This window comes from Anomaloglossus baeobatrachus, chromosome 3 (assembly GCF_048569485.1).
Source record: "Anomaloglossus baeobatrachus isolate aAnoBae1 chromosome 3, aAnoBae1.hap1, whole genome shotgun sequence".
Taxonomy (NCBI): domain Eukaryota; kingdom Metazoa; phylum Chordata; class Amphibia; order Anura; family Aromobatidae; genus Anomaloglossus; species Anomaloglossus baeobatrachus.
In genome coordinates, this window is record NC_134355.1 from 21,707,186 (window position 1) to 21,727,579 (window position 20,394).

A 20,394-nucleotide genomic window follows, 5' to 3' on the forward strand; every position below is an offset into this window, starting at 1 on the left:
ACTCTCCTGCCTCACAGACACAGTGACGCTTCTGCCTCACAGACACAATGACTCTCCTGCCTCACACACACAACGACTCTCCTGCCTCAGAGACACAGTGACTCTCCTGCCTCACAGACACAGTGACTCTCCTGCCTCACAGACACAGTGACTCCCCTGCCTCAGAGACACAGTGACTCTCCTGCCTCACAGACACAGTGACTCTCCTGCCTCACAGACACAGTGACGCTTCTGCCGCACAGACACAGTGACTCTCCTGCCTCACAGACACAGTGACGCTTCTGCCTCACAGACACAATGACTCTCCTGCCTCACAGACACAATGACTCTCCTGCCTCACAGACACAGTGACTCTACTGCCTCACACACACAGTGACTCTCCTGCTTCACAGAAACAGTGACTCTCCTGCCTCACAGAAACAGTAATTATACTGCCTCGCAGACACAGTGACTCTACTGCCTCGCAGACACAGTGACGCTTCTGCCTCAGAGACACAGTGACTCTCCTGCCTCACAGACACAGTGACTCTCCTGCCTCACAGACACAGTGACGCTTCTGCCTCACAGACACAGTGACTCTCCTGCCTCACAGACACAGTGACGCTTCTGCCTCACAGACACAATGACTCTCCTGCCTCACACACACAACGACTCTCCTGCCTCAGAGACACAGTGACTCTCCTGCCTCACAGACACAGTGACTCTCCTGCCTCACAGACACAGTGACTCCCCTGCCTCAGAGACACAGTGACTCTCCTGCCTCACAGACACAGTGACTCTCCTGCCTCACAGACACAGTGACGCTTCTGCCTCACAGACACAGTGACTCTCCTGCCTCACACACACAGTGACTCTCCTGCCTCACAGACACAGTGACGCTTCTGCCTCACAGACACAGTGACTCTCCTGCCTCACACACACAGTGACTCTCCTGCCTCACAGACACAGTGACTCTCCTGCCTCACAGACACAGTGACGCTTCTGCCTCACAAACACAATGACTCTCCTGCCTCACAGACACAGTGACTCTACTGCCTCACAGACACAGTGACTCTCCTGCTTCACAGAAACAGTGACTCTCCTGCCTCACAGAAACAGTAATTATACTGCCTCGCAGACACAGTGATTATCCTGCCTCACAGACACAGTGAATCTACTGCCTCGCAGACACAGTGACTCTCCTGCCTCACAGACACAGTGAATCTACTGCCTCGCAGACACAGTGAATCTACTGCCTCGCAGACACAGTGACTCTCCTGCCTCACAGACAAAGTGACTTTCCGGCCTCGCAGGTGTGACGCCCTGGACTAGACAGGTAGTCACATACATACCAACATACACACCCCCATCCTAGGCAGTTACAGCAGTCAATCAAAAACCCTTGTTGCCTCCCCCAAGGGTCTGATGTGCACACCAGGTGGGGCGGAGCCAGGAGGTTGGCCCCACCCACTGAGGAGTTCACAGGCCTGGAGGCGGGAAAAGTGACAGATCAGTTTTGGAGGTGAAAGTGAGAGGAGTGAACACTTGAGGTGTCTGGGTTGGAGCCCAGGCACTGACAGCAAGGTTGGCAGACGGTGGTGGCCGTCTGCAGGAGTTGGTGGAACTCTGCAGAGCCGTAAGGAACGGGGTCGGGCGTCGGCCCGCCGGTACCGGATCGGGGAACGGAGTGAAGCTAAGCACACAGGCAGGGCCATCGGACCCCGACCAGGCTTGGAGCCGCCGTCAATAGTCAAATCCGAATGTGACAGGAACCCCCGGGGTTCCCTAACAACCCGATTGAAGGCAACCGCTCACACCGTGAGGATATACAGCCACCGCCACAGGCTAGAGATCCAAGGGCCAGTGCCTGCGGGCAAAACGGGCTCCTATGGCACCTATACGCCGGGGAGCGGACTACCGGTGGGCAACCACAATGGTCAAGAACATTTACAAAGGTGCAGGGAAAGACAGCCACCATCAGCCGTCCGGGGAGAGCACAACATCAACACTGCAGCCGGCTGCGGGACCCGTCCAACCAGCCGGTTTGGTTTACCAGAAACTTTGTCAGTGATTGTCTGAGTGAGAATGTAAGGGGTGGACGGACCCCTTACAAGGAGGCACAGTTTCCCCCTGAAGATACCCCATGCTGGGGTAGATAAAGCTGTTAATGTTAATGTTATTGATAAATTGTGTTTTGACTGTGTCAGTGGGTTTTCCCCCAGAGGCCGGGTGGGACAGCTGTCCCCATAGAAGCAGTGCAGGAGAAAGGAGGAGCCGGAAGCAGAAGGGGGAGGGAGAGAAAGTGTTGTAGAGGAAAAGTTTGAGTTGGAGGCAGTCGAGTCCGGGACAGGAGAGAAGGAGCAGTGGGGGCAGGGTGTGGGAGCTGGGTGAACAGCGTACGGAGAGAAGAGAAAGAGAAAGTGTCCTCTATGGTGAAGCAGGTTTGAGTGGGTCGAGTCTGCGGTAGCCGGAGTGGGAGCCCAGGTGAAGTAGAGTAGCCGGGCACATCCCCACGAGAGGAGACGACAAGAAGAGGTGTTCCCCCATCAGGAGTTGTGAACTGAAGCTAACAGATTACTGCCATTGTTGTGAAGATGCGTGCAATAAACGTGCCTTCTGATTCAACTGATCTTCGTCTGCAAAGTCTGTATACGTCTGACAGCGTGTTCTGTACCACCACACTCTGCCCCACCAAGCAATCTCCTGTCCGAAAAGTGACGGCGGAGCCGGGGGTTAGCCTGATAGAAAAAGGGGCCACGACTACAACCCCCGAGGCACCCCCGGCACCCCGTTACATGTGGCGTAGTCGGCAGGATCCGGATTATCTGCAGGGGGTCCCGATCCAAGAAGATGGAGACCAAGTGGTGCCTAAGGCGTTGGACCAGGCACAAAACGGCGGTAAGATGGCCGCCGTCTTCACGAGTACAGCGAGCGCGCGAAGAATTGGCGCCAAGCGAAGAACCCTGAGCTGGCCGGCGAAGAAAAAGAAGTACAGAGTACGCCGTCCAAAGAGGGGAGGTGCTGGCCCTAAGATGTTGCTGAAAACATGTGAAGAGGGCGGCAGTACAGAAAAAAAGAAGAGCCGCCTATGCTGGGTCGATTTGATGTGTGGGACTGGGGGTGGAGTGTATACAAGAGCGGGAAAATAAGGCCCGCCTCCACCTTCTCCAGCATCTCCACTGTCCTCGGCGCCATTACAGGAAGGGCTGCAAGGAACGCCAACTCAGAGACTGACTCCGAGCGAGATGGAGACCCAGACAAAACAGCGAGCTGCAGTGGGCGCACTAGTAGCAACCAGCCTGGGGAGAGGACGCCCGAAGCAGACCGCAGCCGAGGAAGGACTTACCATTAAACTACCGGCTGTGCCAGGAGGTCCGGAGCGGCCCACAAAAGTAACGTGGGTCACTTCCTGGGATGCCGCGACCGGTGAAACCTCTACTGAAGTCCGGGCCACCTACAAGGTGCAGCTACAGCCGGGAAGCAAAGCCCTGGGAGCACCTCTCCAGAGTCCGGAGGTGGTTACACCAGACAAGGTGAGTCCCCCAGCCCCCACAGAAGTTCCGGCCCCGGGAGGGCAACATACCCCGGAGTTAGAAGAAGATGAGTGGGGATTCTTCTGGGAGCCGGTAAAGCCGACGCCCCTGACCCGGCGACAGTCCCCCCCGCCTGAAACCGATCCAGTGCAGGAAAGGTTACTGGCCGAGACCGTGGCCCGTGAGATGATGGCCGGTCCCCTTAGCGACGAGTTTGATCGGCAGTGCACCGTTGGCACCATGGTCAAATTCAATCAGGCGGAGGGCTATGGATTCATAGAGGACGAAGAGACCGGGGACCATTTTTTCTACAACCGGGTTAACCTGGACACTGAGGGCTTGCCCCAACGTTTGCATACCTTGTACCCGGGAGAAAAAGTGAAATTACGGAGAGAAGTGGGATGCCGGGGCCTATTTGCCGTAGAAGTGACCCGGATGCCCACTGCGCAAGAGGCCGCACAGTGGCAACAAGAGATTGAGTGGGAAGAGTGTCAATACCGGAGACGTACCCAACAGAGACCGGTGCTGGCTGAGACTTGCCGGCCGAGAAACACGCTGGCGGTGTCGCCAGAAGTCATCACAGGACTGACAGCTGACCCAGAAAAGGGGACACCGGCGGTGTTAGCAATCCACCAGAGTATGATTACGCACCCGGTGGTCGTCGTTGGTAGTCCCCAGCCGTCCCGTTCAGCGACCCCGTCACCCCCGTCGGGGGTTGAGGAAGCAAAACCGGAGACAGAGGTACCAGAACCGCCAGTCAATTACGAACCGTTCCGGAGACTGCGCCGCTTGCCAGGCCAATCCCTCTCCGATTACGTGAGGGCCCAGCAGGCTGAATGGCAGCGCGCTTATCACCCCGTGTGAATTGTAGCGACTGGAGGCGGTGGACATGATCGTATTAAGTCCTGGCATTGTTGAAAGAACCGGTGAAGAGTTATAGTTTGTAACCATGTTTAAGTTACTGAGCCCGGAAGGAGCCTGATGCCGGACTGTGCAAGCACTCCCTCTGTGTTGTTGACGGATACTTTTATTATCTGTGCTCACTGCCTGCAAAGACCGGGAGTGCTCTGAAAGCCTCCGGGCGGAAGACCAGCAAAGACCGGGAGCGCCTGTTGAAGGCCTCCGGGCAAATTGCCTACCAAGACCGGGAGCTCCCTTGGAGGGACTCCGGGTGCAGAACTTGTGCGCTCAGTGGTTGTTTCTTTCTCATGAAGGTTTTAAAGTTTTATTCAAAGTTTGCCTTGCTGCTAAGATTCTGTTTTACAGGTGCGAGCCTTGCCGGGAGGCTAAGGCAAAAAGAGGGGAGGAATGTAAGGGGTGGACGGACCCCTTACAAGGAGGCACAGTTTCCCCCTGAAGATACCCCATGCTGGGGTAGATAAAGCTGTTAATGTTAATGTTATTGATAAATTGTGTTTTGACTGTGTCAGTGGGTTTTCCCCCAGAGGCCGGGTGGGACGGCTGTCTCCATAGAAACAGTGCAGGAGGAGAAAGGAGGAGCCGGCAGCAGAAGGGGGAGGGAGAGAAAGTGTTGTAGAGGAAAAGTTTGAGTTTTGAGGCAGTCGAGTCCGGGACAGGAGAGAAGGAGCAGTGGGGGCAGGGTGTGGGAGCTGGGTGAACAGCGTACAGAGAGAAGAGAAAGAGAAAGTGTCCTCTATGGTGAAGCAGGTTTGAGTGGGTCGAGTCTGCGGTAGCCGAAGTGGGAGCCCAGGTGAAATAGAGTAGCCGGGCACATCCCCACGAGAGGAGACGACAAGAAGATGTGTTCCCCCATCAGGAGTTGTGAACCGAAGCTAACAGATTACTGCCATTGTTGTGAAGATGCGTGCAATAAACGTGCCTTCTGATTCAACTGATCTTCGTCTGCAAAGTCTGTATACGTCTGACAGCGTGTTCTGTACCACCACACTCTGCCCCACCAAGCAATCTCCTGTCCCAAAAGTGACGGCGGAGCCGGGGGTAAGCCTGATAGAAAAAGGGGCCACGACTACAACCCCTGAGGCACCCCTGGCACCCCGTTACAAGTATACCAGTGCCGTCCGGCACCGTGCCGCGCAGTCCCTGCACCCCAGCCATCCAGCCTCCCCGTTACACCACCGGGCCCCGGGATCACCAAACCCCATACCCATGGAGGGGACAACATCCCAGCTGCACCCTACCATCTCTCCCGGGATCCCCATTACCAGCAGTAGTGGTGCCATCATCACCACGTCCCGTGGGTGGAGTCACGAACAATCTCCCTAACCAAAACCACCCCCTTTTCACTCAAGGGCGAGGAGCGCTGCTCGAGTCCCCGGGTCCGGTCCACCACTCGAGCCACCGAGCAGCAGCAGCAGAAGCTCCGGACCCGAGCGTGGTGAGCGCGTCTTCCTCCGCCCGCGACACAGGCACAGTGACTCTCCTGCCTTACATTGGGGTCCGTCCTATATAAATCTGCTATTCATAAAAATTGAAGTATATAGCGCTGAACAATACTGAGAACTTCAGATAAACTTATATAACTGAACTCGGCTACTTCTGTAACTTCTAAAAAAATGCTGGCATTTCAGCCTCTAATCCTGCTATCATGTCCAAACATTACAATAACATGTGAACCGCTGCAGCCAATCACCAGATGAGTGGTTATTTCTAGAGATGAGTGAACCTGAACTGTAAAGTTTCGTGTCTGTACCGAACACCTTGTGCTCAGTGCTGAACACCAAACACAGACTTTAGACTGTACATCCGGTTTCTGTTCGGGTTTGTCACCTGAATAAAGCTTGTTGATTGGTTGCAGAGCACCCAATCAGCAAGCTTTAAGGCTTTAAGCACTTCTGGAGCCATCACAGTCATGGCTGTCATTAGCCAGGGAAATCTGGGGCAGACATTTCTGCACCAAATCTGCATCCCCTGACATAAAACCACACCGAAACGGTGTTAAAACCAAATCAGCATCTCCTGGGGAAAAAACGCAACAGTATTGTATCACATTTAGATGTGGGGTTTTTTTGCCAAAAAATGCAAATTTGATGCAGGAATTTAGCGTATAAATTTCACCATCAAATCTGCATCCCTTGGCAAATAAAAAAAAAAAAATCAGTGTTCTGTCAGGAGATGCAGGTCCCATTTAACCCAATGAGTTCACCTGAGGTGAGTTTACCTGTGGTCACAGGTAGGGGACTGTAAGAACCTCCAGCTGTGACCACAGGTAAACTCAGCGACATCACGGCTCACAGCTGCGGCTCAGTCAATGTCTGCGCAAAGCCGCAGTGATGTTTTCTAATGTGACCGTGTGCTGCAACTTCAGTATGTAGCTATGCCGGGATCATCGTGGAAATTCGATTATGTCAGATCTGCAAGAATTTTATTGGGGTTAATAAAGCGGTGAAAGTACGTGTGTATTTGATTTCAAATAAAGGATTTTTTTTCGGTGTTTGCGTTTTATTTCTTTTCACTTACAGGATCAATAATGGAGGGTCTCATGGACGCCTCTCATTACTAATCAAGGGCTTTATGGCAGCTGTCATTTTTTGACAAATCACAGCTGCCATTAATCCCTTATATTACCCCAATTTCCACTGCACTAGGACAATCAGGATGAGCCAGGTAAAGTGCCAGCATTGTCGTAACTAATGGATGCAACAATTCTGGGTAGCGATGGGCTGGTATTTTTAGGCTGGGGAGGCCAATATCCATGGCTCCTCCCATCATGATAATACCAGCCCACACCTGTCTGCTTTATTATGGTCTTGATATCAAAACTGGGGAGTGGGAGAACGTAAGTCTTTTTTTCCCCCCTGTATTTTGATATCCAGCTATGGTAAAGCTCTTGGTGGGGGCTGCAGCCTGCAGCTGTGGGTTTACTTGCGCTTTCTATCAAAATATGGCGGGAGCCTACGTCAGTTATTTACTTCTTTTTACACTAATATATAGCAAACTGACTGCAACTAATCACAGATGCGGACACAGGGTGGGGGGCGTGTTTAGCCTTCTGCAACCAATCATAGGCAATGGTGCAGAGCGTGGGCAGGGGAAGCAGTGAATATTCATGGACCTTAATTACCGGGCCCGGAAAAGAGTCTGACTGCAATGTGATCCTCCGGGAAACATGCTATGCAAAACTATGACCTCTTTTACTTGCCTAAGTACGGCAAGTTAAATAATCATGGCTTTAGATTGCGAAAAAAAATACTATACGGTAACTAGAGTAAACTTCTTCACATATGAAATTATACAATGTTGCGGAAAATGTCTATTTCTTCTCTGTTCTCGTTTTCATATATCTAATGAGAATAGAAATACAAAGATTTTCTTACCTTCAACAAACAAACAGAAATCAGAGTATATTGTATCAAAATAGTTTTATTTTGCAAAAAATATTTTTTTAAAAAACATTTATTTATTCCAAATCACTAAAAACATCACAACATCAAAAAAAACATCACCAGGTCAAAGATCCCCTTAGTCTATATGTTTTTTTCTGGTGATGTTTTTCTTGATGTTGTGATGTTTTTAGTGATTTGGAATAAATAAATGTTTTTTAAAAAAATGTTTTGCAAAATAAAACTATTTTGATACAATATACTCTGATTTCTGTTTGTTTGTTGATGATATGTATTCCTTTGAGTTAAAGTATCTTTAAAATCATGGTGGAGAAAATATAGAAATCTGTTAATATGATTTTCTTACCTTGGCTACAACCTATAAGAAAAAAAAATATAAAAAAAAATTACTCCTTCCTCTAAAGTACAATAGCTACACAATATAAAATCAATCAGTAATGTGATATAGATCTACAAAGTCATTGTAGTTATACTCCTGAAAATCAGAGCAGTATTATAGTAGTTATATTCTTGTACATAGGGGCAGTATTATAGTAGTTATATTCTTGTACATAGGGGCAGTATTATAGTAGTTATATTCTTGTACATAGGGAGCAGTATTATAGTAGTTATATTCTTGTACATAGGGACAGTATTATAGTAGTTATATTCTTGTACATAGGGAGCAGTATTATAGTAGTTATATTCTTGTACATAGGGAGCAGTATTATAGTAGTTATATTCTTGTACATAGGGGCAGTATTATAGTAGTTATATTCTTGTACATAGGGGCAGTATTATAGTAGTTATATTCTTGTACATAGGGAGCAGTATTATAGTAGTTATATTCTTGTACATAGGGAGCAGTATTATAGTAGTTATATTCTTGTACATAGGGAGCAGTATTATAGTAGTTATATTCTTGTACATAGGGAGCAGTATTATAGTAGTTATATTCTTGTATATAGGAGCAGTATTATAGTAGTTATATTCTTGTACATAGGAGCAGTATTATAGTAGTTATATTCTTGTACATAGGAGCAGTATTATAGTAGTTATACTCTTGTACATAGGGGCAGTATTATTGTAGTTATATTCTTGTACATAGGAGCAGTATTATAGTAGTTATATTCTTGTACATAGGAGCAGTATTATAGTAGTTATATTCTTGTACATAGGGAGCAGTATTATAGTAGTTATATTCTTGTATATAGGAGCAGTATTATAGTAGTTATATTCTTGTATATAGGAGCAGTATTATAGTAGTTATATTCTTGTATGTAGGAAGCAGTATTATAGTAGTTATATTCTTGTATATAGGAGCAGTATTATAGTAGTTATATTCTTGTATATAGGAGCAGTATTATAGTAGTTATATTTTTGTACATATGGGCAGTATTATAGTAGTTATATTCTTGTACATAGGAGCAGTATTATAGTAGTTATATTCTTGTACATAGGAGCAGTATTATAGTAGTTATCTTCTTGTACATAGGGGCAGTATTATAGTAGTTATATTCTTGTACATAGGGGCAGTATTATAGTAGTTATATTCTTGTACATAGGAGCAGTATTATAGTAGTTATATTCTTGTACATAGGGGCAGTATTATAGTAGTTATATTCTTGTACATAGGAGCAGTATTATAGTAGTTATATTCTTGTACATAGGAGCAGTATTATAGTAGTTATATTCTTGTACATAGGGGCAGTATTATAGTAGTTATATTCTTGTACATAGGAGCAGTATTATAGTAGTTATATTCTTGTACATAGGGGCAGTATTATAGTAATTATATCCTTGTACATAGGAGCAGTATTATAGTAGTTATATTCTTGTACATAGGAGCAGTATTATAGTAGTTATATTTTTGTACATGGGGCAGTATTATAGTAATTATATCCTTGTACATAGGGCAGTATTATAGTAGTTATATTCTTGTACATAGGGAGCAGTATTATAGTAGTTATATTCTTATACATAGGGGGCAGCATTATAGTAGTTACTTTCTTGTACATAGGGGCAGTATTATAGTAGTTATATTCTTGTACATAGGGACAGTATTATAGTAGTTATATTCTTGTACGTAGGGGCAGTATTATAGTAGTTATATTCTTGTACATAGGGAGCAGTATTATAGTAGTTATATTCTTGTACATAGGATCAGTATTATAGTAGTTATATTCTTGTACATAGGGGCAGTATTATAGTAGTTATATTCTTGTACATAGGAGCAATATTATAGTAGTTATATTCTTGTACATAGGAGCAGTATTATAGTAGTTATATTCTTGTACATAGGAGCAGTATTATAGTAGTTATATTCTTGTATATAGGGGCAGTATTATAGTAGTTATATTCTTGTATATAGGGGCAGTATTATAGTAGTTATATTCTTGTACATAGGAGCAGTATTATAGTAGTTATATTCTTGTATATAGGAGCAGTATTATAGTAGTTATATTCTTGTACATAGGAGCAGTATTATAGTAGTTATATTCTTGTATATAGGAGCAGTATTATAGTAGTTATATTCTTGCACATAGGGAGCAGTATTATAGTAGTTATATTCTTGTATATAGGAGCAATATTATAGTAGTTATATTCTTGTACATAGGAGCAGTATTATAGTAGTTATATTCTTGTACATAGGAGCAGTATTATAGTAGTTATACTCTTGTACATAGGGGTAGTATTATAGTAGTTATATTCTTGTACATAGGAGCAGTATTATAGTAGTTATATTCTTGTACATAGGAGCAGTATTATAGTAGTTATATTCTTGTACATAGGGAGCAGTATTATAGTAGTTATATTTTTGTATATAGGAGCAGTATTATAGTAGTTATATTCTTGTACATAGGAGCAGTATTATAGTAGTTATATTCTTGTACATAGGAGCAGTATTATAGTAGTTATACTCTTGTACATAGGGGCAGTATTATAGTAGTTATATTCTTGTACATAGGAGCAGTATTATAGTAGTTATATTCTTGTACATAGGAGCAGTATTATAGTAGTTATATTCTTGTACATAGGGAGCAGTATTATAGTAGTTATATTCTTGTATATAGGAGCAGTATTATAGTAGTTATATTCTTGTATATAGGAGCAGTATTATAGTAGTTATATTCTTGTACATAGGAGCAGTATTATAGTAGTTATAATCTTGTACATAGGAAGCAGTATTATAGTAGTTATATTCTTGTATATAGGAGCAGTATTATAGTAGTTATATTCTTGTATATAGGAGCAGTATTATAGTAGTTATATTTTTGTACATATGGGCAGTATTATAGTAGTTATATTCTTGTACATAGGAGCAGTATTATAGTAGTTATATTCTTGTACATAGGAGCAGTATTATAGTAGTTATATTCTTGTACATAGGGGCAGTATTATAGTAGTTATATTCTTGTACATAGGGGGCAGTATTATATTAGTTATATTCTTGTACATAGGAGCAGTATTATAGTAGTTATATTCTTGTACATAGGGGCACTATTATAGTAGTTATATTCTTGTACATAGGGGGCAGTATTATAGTAGTTATATTCTTGTACATAGGGGCAGTATTATAGTAATTATATCCTTGTGCATAGGAGCAGTATTATAGTAGTTATATTCTTGTACATAGGAGCAGTATTATAGTAGTTATATTCTTGTACATAGGAGCAGTATTATAGTAGTTATATTTTTGTACATGGGGCAGTATTATAGTAATTGTATCCTTGTACATAGGGCAGTATTATAGTAGTTATATTCTTGTACATAGGGAGCAGTATTATAGTAGTTATATTCTTATACATAGGGGGCAGCATTATAGTAGTTACTTTCTTGTACATAGGGGCAGTATTATAGTAGTTATATTCTTGTACATAGGGAGCAGTATTATAGTAGTTATATTCTTGTACATAGGATCAGTATTATAGTAGTTATATTCTTGTACATAGGGGCAGTATTATAGTAGTTATATTCTTGTACATAGGAGCAATATTATAGTAGTTATATTCTTGTACATAGGGGCAGTATTATAGTAGTTATATTCTTGTATATAGGGGCAGTATTATAGTAGTTATATTCTTGTATATAGGGGCAGTATTATAGTAGTTATATTCTTGTACATAGGAGCAGTATTATAGTAGTTATATTCTTGTATATAGGAGCAGTATTATAGTTGTTATATTCTTGTACATAGGAGCAGTATTATAGTAGTTATATTCTTGTATATAGGAGCAGTATTATAGTAGTTATATTCTTGCACATAGGGAGCAGTATTATAGTAGTTATATTCTTGTATATAGGAGCAATATTATAGTAGTTATATTCTTGTACATAGGAGCAGTATTATAGTAGTTATATTCTTGTACATAGGAGCAGTATTATAGTAGTTATACTCTTGTACATAGGGGTAGTATTATAGTAGTTATATTCTTGTACATAGGAGCAGTATTATAGTAGTTATATTCTTGTACATAGGAGCAGTATTATAGTAGTTATATTCTTGTACATAGGGAGCAGTATTATAGTAGTTATATTTTTGTATATAGGAGCAGTATTATAGTAGTTATATTCTTGTACATAGGAGCAGTATTATAGTAGTTATATTCTTGTACATAGGAGCAGTATTATAGTAGTTATACTCTTGTACATAGGGGCAGTATTATAGTAGTTATATTCTTGTACATAGGAGCAGTATTATAGTAGTTATATTCTTGTACATAGGAGCAGTATTATAGTAGTTATATTCTTGTACATAGGGAGCAGTATTATAGTAGTTATATTCTTGTATATAGGAGCAGTATTATAGTAGTTATATTCTTGTATATAGGAGCAGTATTATAGTAGTTATATTCTTGTATGTAGGAGCAGTATTATAGTAGTTATAATCTTGTACATAGGAAGCAGTATTATAGTAGTTATATTCTTGTATATAGGAGCAGTATTATAGTAGTTATATTTTTGTACATATGGGCAGTATTATAGTAGTTATATTCTTGTACATAGGAGCAGTATTATAGTAGTTATATTCTTGTACATAGGAGCAGTATTATAGTAGTTATATTCTTGTACATAGGGGCAGTATTATAGTAGTTATATTCTTGTACATAGGGGGCAGTATTATAGTAGTTATATTCTTGTACATAGGAGCAGTATTATAGTAGTTATATTCTTGTACATAGGAGCAGTATTATAGTAGTTATATTCTTGTACATAGGGGCAGTATTATAGTAGTTATATTCTTGTACATAGGGGGCAGTATTATAGTAGTTATATTCTTGTACATAGGAGCAGTATTATAGTAGTTATATTCTTGTACATAGGGGCAGTATTATAGTAGTTATATTCTTGTACATAGGGGGCAGTATTATAGTAGTTATATTCTTGTACATAGGGGGCAGTATTATAGTAGTTATATTCTTGTACATAGGGGCAGTATTATAGTAATTATATCCTTGTGCATAGGAGCAGTATTATAGTAGTTATATTCTTGTACATAGGAGCAGTATTATAGTAGTTATATTCTTGTACATAGGAGCAGTATTATAGTAGTTATATTTTTGTACATGGGGCAGTATTATAGTAATTATATCCTTGTACATAGGGCAGTATTATAGTAGTTATATTCTTGTACATAGGGAGCAGTATTATAGTAGTTATATTCTTATACATAGGGGGCAGCATTATAGTAGTTACTTTCTTGTACATAGGGGCAGTATTATAGTAGTTATATTCTTGTACATAGGGACAGTATTATAGTAGTTATATTCTTGTACGTAGGGGCAGTATTATAGTAGTTATATTCTTGTACATAGGGAGCAGTATTATAGTAGTTATATTCTTGTACATAGGATCAGTATTATAGTAGTTATAGTCTTGTACATAGGAGCAGTATTATAGTAGTTATATTCTTGTACATAGGAGCAGTATTTTAGTAGTTATATTCTTGTACATAGGGAGCAGTATTATAGTAGTTATATTCTTGTACATAGGAGCAGTATTATAGTAGTTATATTCTTGTACATAGGAGCAGTATTATAGTAGTTATATTCTGGTACATAGGATCAGTATTATAGTAGTTATATTCTTGTACATAGGATCAGTATTATAGTAGTTATATTCTTGTATATAGGGGCAGTATTATAGTGGTTATATTCTTGTACATCGGGACAGTATTATAATAGTTATATTCTTGTACATAGAGGGCAGTATTATAGTAGTTATATTCTTGTACATAGGGGCAGTATTATAGTAGTTATATTCTTGTACATAGGGGCAGTATTATAGTAGTTATATTCTTGTACGTAGGGGCAGTATTATAGTAGTTATATTCTTGTATATAGGGGCAGTATTATAGTAGTTATATTCTTGTACGTAGGGGCAGTATTATAGTAGTTATATTCTTGTATATAGGGGCAGTATTATAGTAGTTATATTCTTCTACATAGGGGCAGTATTATAGTAGTTATATTCTTGTACGTAGGGGCAGTATTATAGTAGTTATATTCTTGTACGTAGGGGCAGTATTATAGTAGTTATATTCTTGTACATAGGGGCAGTATTATAGTAGTTATATTCTTGTACGTAGGGGCAGTATTATAGTAGTTATATTCTTGTACATAGGGGCAGTATTATAGTAGTTATATTCTTGTACATAGGAGCAGTATTATAGTAGTTATATTCTGGTACATAGGATCAGTATTATAGTAGTTATATTCTTGTACATAGGAGCAGTATTATAGTAGTTATATTCTTGTACATAGGAGCAGTATTATAGTAGTTATATTCTTGTACATAGGGGCAGTATTATAGTAGTTATATTCTTGTACATAGGGGGCAGTATTATAGTAGTTATATTCTTGTACATAGGAGCAGTATTATAGTAGTTATATTCTTGTACATAGGAGCAGTATTATAGTAGTTATATTCTTGTACATAGGGGCAGTATTATAGTAGTTATATTCTTGTACATAGGGGGCAGTATTATAGTAGTTATATTCTTGTACATAGGAGCAGTATTATAGTAGTTATATTCTTGTACATAGGGGCAGTATTATAGTAGTTATATTCTTGTACATAGGGGGCAGTATTATAGTAGTTATATTCTTGTACATAGGGGGCAGTATTATAGTAGTTATATTCTTGTACATAGGGGCAGTATTATAGTAATTATATCCTTGTGCATAGGAGCAGTATTATAGTAGTTATATTCTTGTACATAGGAGCAGTATTATAGTAGTTATATTCTTGTACATAGGAGCAGTATTATAGTAGTTATATTTTTGTACATGGGGCAGTATTATAGTAATTATATCCTTGTACATAGGGCAGTATTATAGTAGTTATATTCTTGTACATAGGGAGCAGTATTATAGTAGTTATATTCTTATACATAGGGGGCAGCATTATAGTAGTTACTTTCTTGTACATAGGGGCAGTATTATAGTAGTTATATTCTTGTACATAGGGACAGTATTATAGTAGTTATATTCTTGTACGTAGGGGCAGTATTATAGTAGTTATATTCTTGTACATAGGGAGCAGTATTATAGTAGTTATATTCTTGTACATAGGATCAGTATTATAGTAGTTATAGTCTTGTACATAGGAGCAGTATTATAGTAGTTATATTCTTGTACATAGGAGCAGTATTTTAGTAGTTATATTCTTGTACATAGGGAGCAGTATTATAGTAGTTATATTCTTGTACATAGGAGCAGTATTATAGTAGTTATATTCTTGTACATAGGAGCAGTATTATAGTAGTTATATTCTGGTACATAGGATCAGTATTATAGTAGTTATATTCTTGTACATAGGATCAGTATTATAGTAGTTATATTCTTGTATATAGGGGCAGTATTATAGTGGTTATATTCTTGTACATCGGGACAGTATTATAATAGTTATATTCTTGTACATAGAGGGCAGTATTATAGTAGTTATATTCTTGTACATAGGGGCAGTATTATAGTAGTTATATTCTTGTACATAGGGGCAGTATTATAGTAGTTATATTCTTGTACGTAGGGGCAGTATTATAGTAGTTATATTCTTGTATATAGGGGCAGTATTATAGTAGTTATATTCTTGTACGTAGGGGCAGTATTATAGTAGTTATATTCTTGTATATAGGGGCAGTATTATAGTAGTTATATTCTTCTACATAGGGGCAGTATTATAGTAGTTATATTCTTGTACGTAGGGGCAGTATTATAGTAGTTATATTCTTGTACGTAGGGGCAGTATTATAGTAGTTATATTCTTGTACATAGGGGCAGTATTATAGTAGTTATATTCTTGTACGTAGGGGCAGTATTATAGTAGTTATATTCTTGTACATAGGGGCAGTATTATAGTAGTTATATTCTTGTACATAGGGGCAGTATTATAGTAGTTATATTCTTGTACGTAGGGGCAGTATTATAGTAGTTATATTCTTCTACATAGGGGCAGTATTATAGTAGTTATATTCTTGTACGTAGGGGCAGTATTATAGTAGTTATATTCTTGTACGTAGGGGCAGTATTATAGTAGTTATATTCTTGTACATAGGGGCAGTATTATAGTAGTTATATTCTTGTATATAGGGGCAGTATTATAGTAGTTATATTCTTCTACATAGGGGCAGTATTATAGTAGTTATATTCTTGTACGTAGGGGCAGTATTATAGTAGTTATATTCTTGTATATAGGGGCAGTATTATAGTAGTTATATTCTTGTATATAGGGGCAGTATTATAGTAGTTATATTCTTGTAAATATGGAGCAGTATTATAGTAGTTATATTCTTGTATATAGGAGCAGTATTATAGTAGTTATATTCTTGTACATAGGAGCAGTATTATAGTAGTTATATTCCTGTACATAGGGGCAGTATTATAGTAGTTATATTCTTGTACATAGGGGCAGTATTATAGTAGTTATATTCTTATACATAGGGGCAGTATTATAGTAGTTATACTCTTGTACATAGTGGCAGTATTATAGTAGTTATATTCTTGTATATAGGGGCAGTATTATAGTAGTTATATTCTTATACATAGGGGCAGTATTATAGTAGTTATACTCTTGTACATAGTGGCAGTATTATAGTAGTTATATCACTTTGTTTTGTCCTGTGATTTTATCCGTACCTTACAGAAAGCGAATCCTATCGGCAGCCATGGGGGACTGTATTTCCGCTCATTGCTGAGACTCTGCATTAGAGCCACGGTCACATTGTATCCCCGCTTTGGTCCTTGTGACTCAGGGACATTGATCATGTATTGGGGATTTTTCCACATATCATCTGAATAGAAATGAGATAAGTTTGAATATCAAGTATTTTCCTGTAGATACAACACGAGGGCAGGACGGACTGTAAATATATATCCAATGTATAATAATTGAGGATCCCATAGGAGCCAGTGATCACTGGATTGGGGGTTCAGCCCCGCACCCCTGGAGATCCGCAGCTTCTTCTCTGATCGTCTTCCAATGGTCGCTCATTTCTGATTCTAAGTCATACATGGAAAATTGCTGCAGGTTATACAGGGAAATACTGTGTGACAAACCTGCAGAACTACACCCCCCAGCAGTGCTGCCCCGCACCCACTGGTTGTAGTAGCTGGTGGTCTCCCAGACATGCTGGGGGTTTCCAAAATCCAAGAAGGTCGGTGATTGGTCACAGATGTTCACTTGGCCAAAGTATTGCATGAAATCCGGGCAGGACATCCTAATGACAAGAATGGACATTAACAAAAGCTAAAAACATACGATACAAGTTACAGCTAGAAAATAAGAGCTATATCAGGGGACAAGCCCCCAACCCACCAGGTAAGTGTGACGGGGCCTTAAGACCCCGTAAACACCACAGATAACACAGTGATATCTATGAGTACAGATAATAATAGATACAGGGGCAGGCTGTGTCACGATGACTGGGAGAGCGGGGAATCGGGGTCCTAAGCTGTCCCTCAAGCTATTCTCAGGGATACTTTTGATGGTGGAGAGGCCTGAGTCCTGTTACTGGCCCTGCTCGTGACCAGTCCTGATCTGATTCCTCCTTCCTTATGGACGGACGGGACAGGAGTGTGCTGAAACCCACAGATAAGGACAGATGGGAAAAACCAACACTCTGTCACACAGCACACACAAGATAACACAATATGAGATTCAGGAGGAAAAAAAGATCAGGAAGGAAGAACAAAACAACAGGGGGTAAACTCCACAACCGCACCAATCAAATAGCACAAATTTCACCAGTAAGTCTGGGACACCACACCTCACAAGCTAACATAGAATAAACTATAGCTGGCATGGGTGGAACGTTTCAACCAGCATAAATAGGAGGGGAGCAAATGTGATTGGTCACATGTTGTGGGGAGACCTAAGGATCAAGCAGACTAGCAGAGATTATCTCTTGCTAGCCTGCCTATCAATCAGCACACAGCAGGTCGATGCCCAAGTCTCTTTGTGTTGATCCCAGACACCAGAGAAACCATTGGGCGGAGTGTCAGAATCTGTAATCTGAACAGCGCCCAGTGCTGTCATGATAATAGGTGGAGTTTGTGCAAAACTGTGTGACAGGGTGGGCCTTGGAGGGGGGACAGAGGGGCAAATGCCACCTGGGCCACTCCCCCAAGAGCTGTGCAGGGCCACCTGTTTCTTCTATGGCCCCTCTGTTGCTTCTATTGCTTCTATGGCCATTATTTTAGCAGACATGTACACTGTGCCCTCATGTTAAAAATACCTCTGTGTCAGTATATTTATTAATATGTCTTCAAGTATATGTATGCCTGTATGTTTGTGTTTATGTTTGGGTAGAGGCATGTCAGTGTGTGCATGTTGGTGTACTGTATCTAGGCATGTCTGCGTATTGTACATGCGCATGCCTGTGCACTGTATGTGTGCATGTAGCAAATTAGCTACTGAAACAAAAATCATCAAAGACATTAAAATAAACCCCCAAAAATGTTATAAACACATCAATGCCAAAAGGAAAAAAGAAGGATGGTATTGGCCCCAGAATTAATAGATAATTATAACAGATTAAAGCTCCTGGAGGTGTTTGTAATGACACATAGCTCTGCATTAGTCTCCTCGCCCCACACTGACTGCCATGAGATTAAAGCTCCTCAAGATGTTTATAATGACACAAAACTTCTTTATTACTCCTCTCCCCCCACACTGACTGCCATGAGATTAAAGCTCCTAGAGGTGTTTATAATGACACATAGCTCCGCTTTACGCCCCTCCCCTCACACTGACTGCCATGAGATTAAAGCTCCTGGAGGTGTTTGTAATGACACATAGCTTTGCATTACTACCCTCCCCCCACATTTACTACAATGAGATTAAAGCTCCAGGAGATGTTTATAATGACATGTAGCTCTGCATTTCTTCCCTACTCCACCCTGAGTTCCATGAGATTAAAGCTTCTGGAGATGTTTGTAATGACACATAGCTCTGCATTAGTCTCCTCCTCCCACACTGACTGCCATGAGATTAAAGCTCCTTGAGGTGTTTGTAATGACACATAGCTCTGCTTTACGCCCCTCCCCTCACACTGACTGCCATGAGATTAAAGCTCCTGGAGGTGTTTGTAATGACACATAGCTCTGCTTTACGCCCCTCCCCTCACACTAACTGCCATGAGATTAAAACTCCTGGAAGTGTTTGTATTGACACATAACTCTGTATTACTTTCCTCCCGCACACTGACTGTCATAACATTAAAGCTCCTGGAGGTGTTTGTAATGACACATAGCTCTGCTTTACGCCCCTCCCCTCACACTAACTGCCATGAGATTAAAACTCCTGGAAGTGTTTGTATTGACACATAACTCTGTATTACTTTCCTCCCGCACACTGACTGTCATAACATTAAAGCTCCTGGAGGTGTTTGTAATGACACATAGCTCTGCTTTACGTCCCTCTCCTCACACTAACTGCCATGAGATTAAAGCTCCTGAAGGTGTTTGTACTGACACATAACTCTGTATTACTCTCCTCCCACACACTGACTGCCATAAGATTAAACTTCCTGGAGGTGTTTGTAATGACACATAGCTCTGCTGTACTCTTCACAGCTGTGTGTTATTACAGACCTCACACAGAGTAGCCTTTTATAAGCTTGTCTATGGATGAGTCCCTTTTGCTTGATGCCTCCTACTTACTTGGTCAAGGTCATACAAGGGAAGAAGTACACTCCCCCAAGACAAATCTCTGGTGGTAGTGCCAACTTGCATTTATAAATCAAAATAAAAATTTTACAAACCAATATCTCTGCAACATGGATGAGAAAAAAGAAATATAAAAAGAGGTTTTATTCAGCTCCGCAGTCATTGTTCAATGATGTGGCCAAATTGGTGAAAGGTATTATTTAACAGATAGGATACAGTCCACATGATGAGTCCCTTTAATTTGGCAAGCATCACATGATGTAAACAAAACCTTTATTAATCCTGAGATTGAATGACGGTATCTATGGTTGGATAAAAAACATACCAAAATTCTCCATCATTCCTGTCAACGTTCAACTTCTTCCTTATCTCTGGCCGAACTCTGTCCCATTGAGAAGCCCTGGAAGAGAGAAA

General features: G+C 41.0%; 1 protein-coding gene across 1 annotated transcript in view; it reads right to left on the reverse strand.

Annotated features, from left to right (window-relative positions):
* LOC142294877 (calpain-13-like) overlaps positions 1–20,394 on the reverse strand; it is a 174,005-nt gene that overhangs the window by 74,317 nt on the left and 79,294 nt on the right. Inside the window, exons 8-11 of the mRNA XM_075337937.1 lie at positions 20,306–20,380; positions 17,371–17,531; positions 16,951–17,105; positions 8,181–8,192 (exon numbers count right to left, since the gene is read on the reverse strand). Of these exons, the coding sequence (XP_075194052.1) occupies positions 8,181–8,192; positions 16,951–17,105; positions 17,371–17,531; positions 20,306–20,380 (403 nt within the window). The remainder of the gene's footprint in view (positions 1–8,180; positions 8,193–16,950; positions 17,106–17,370; positions 17,532–20,305; positions 20,381–20,394) is intronic.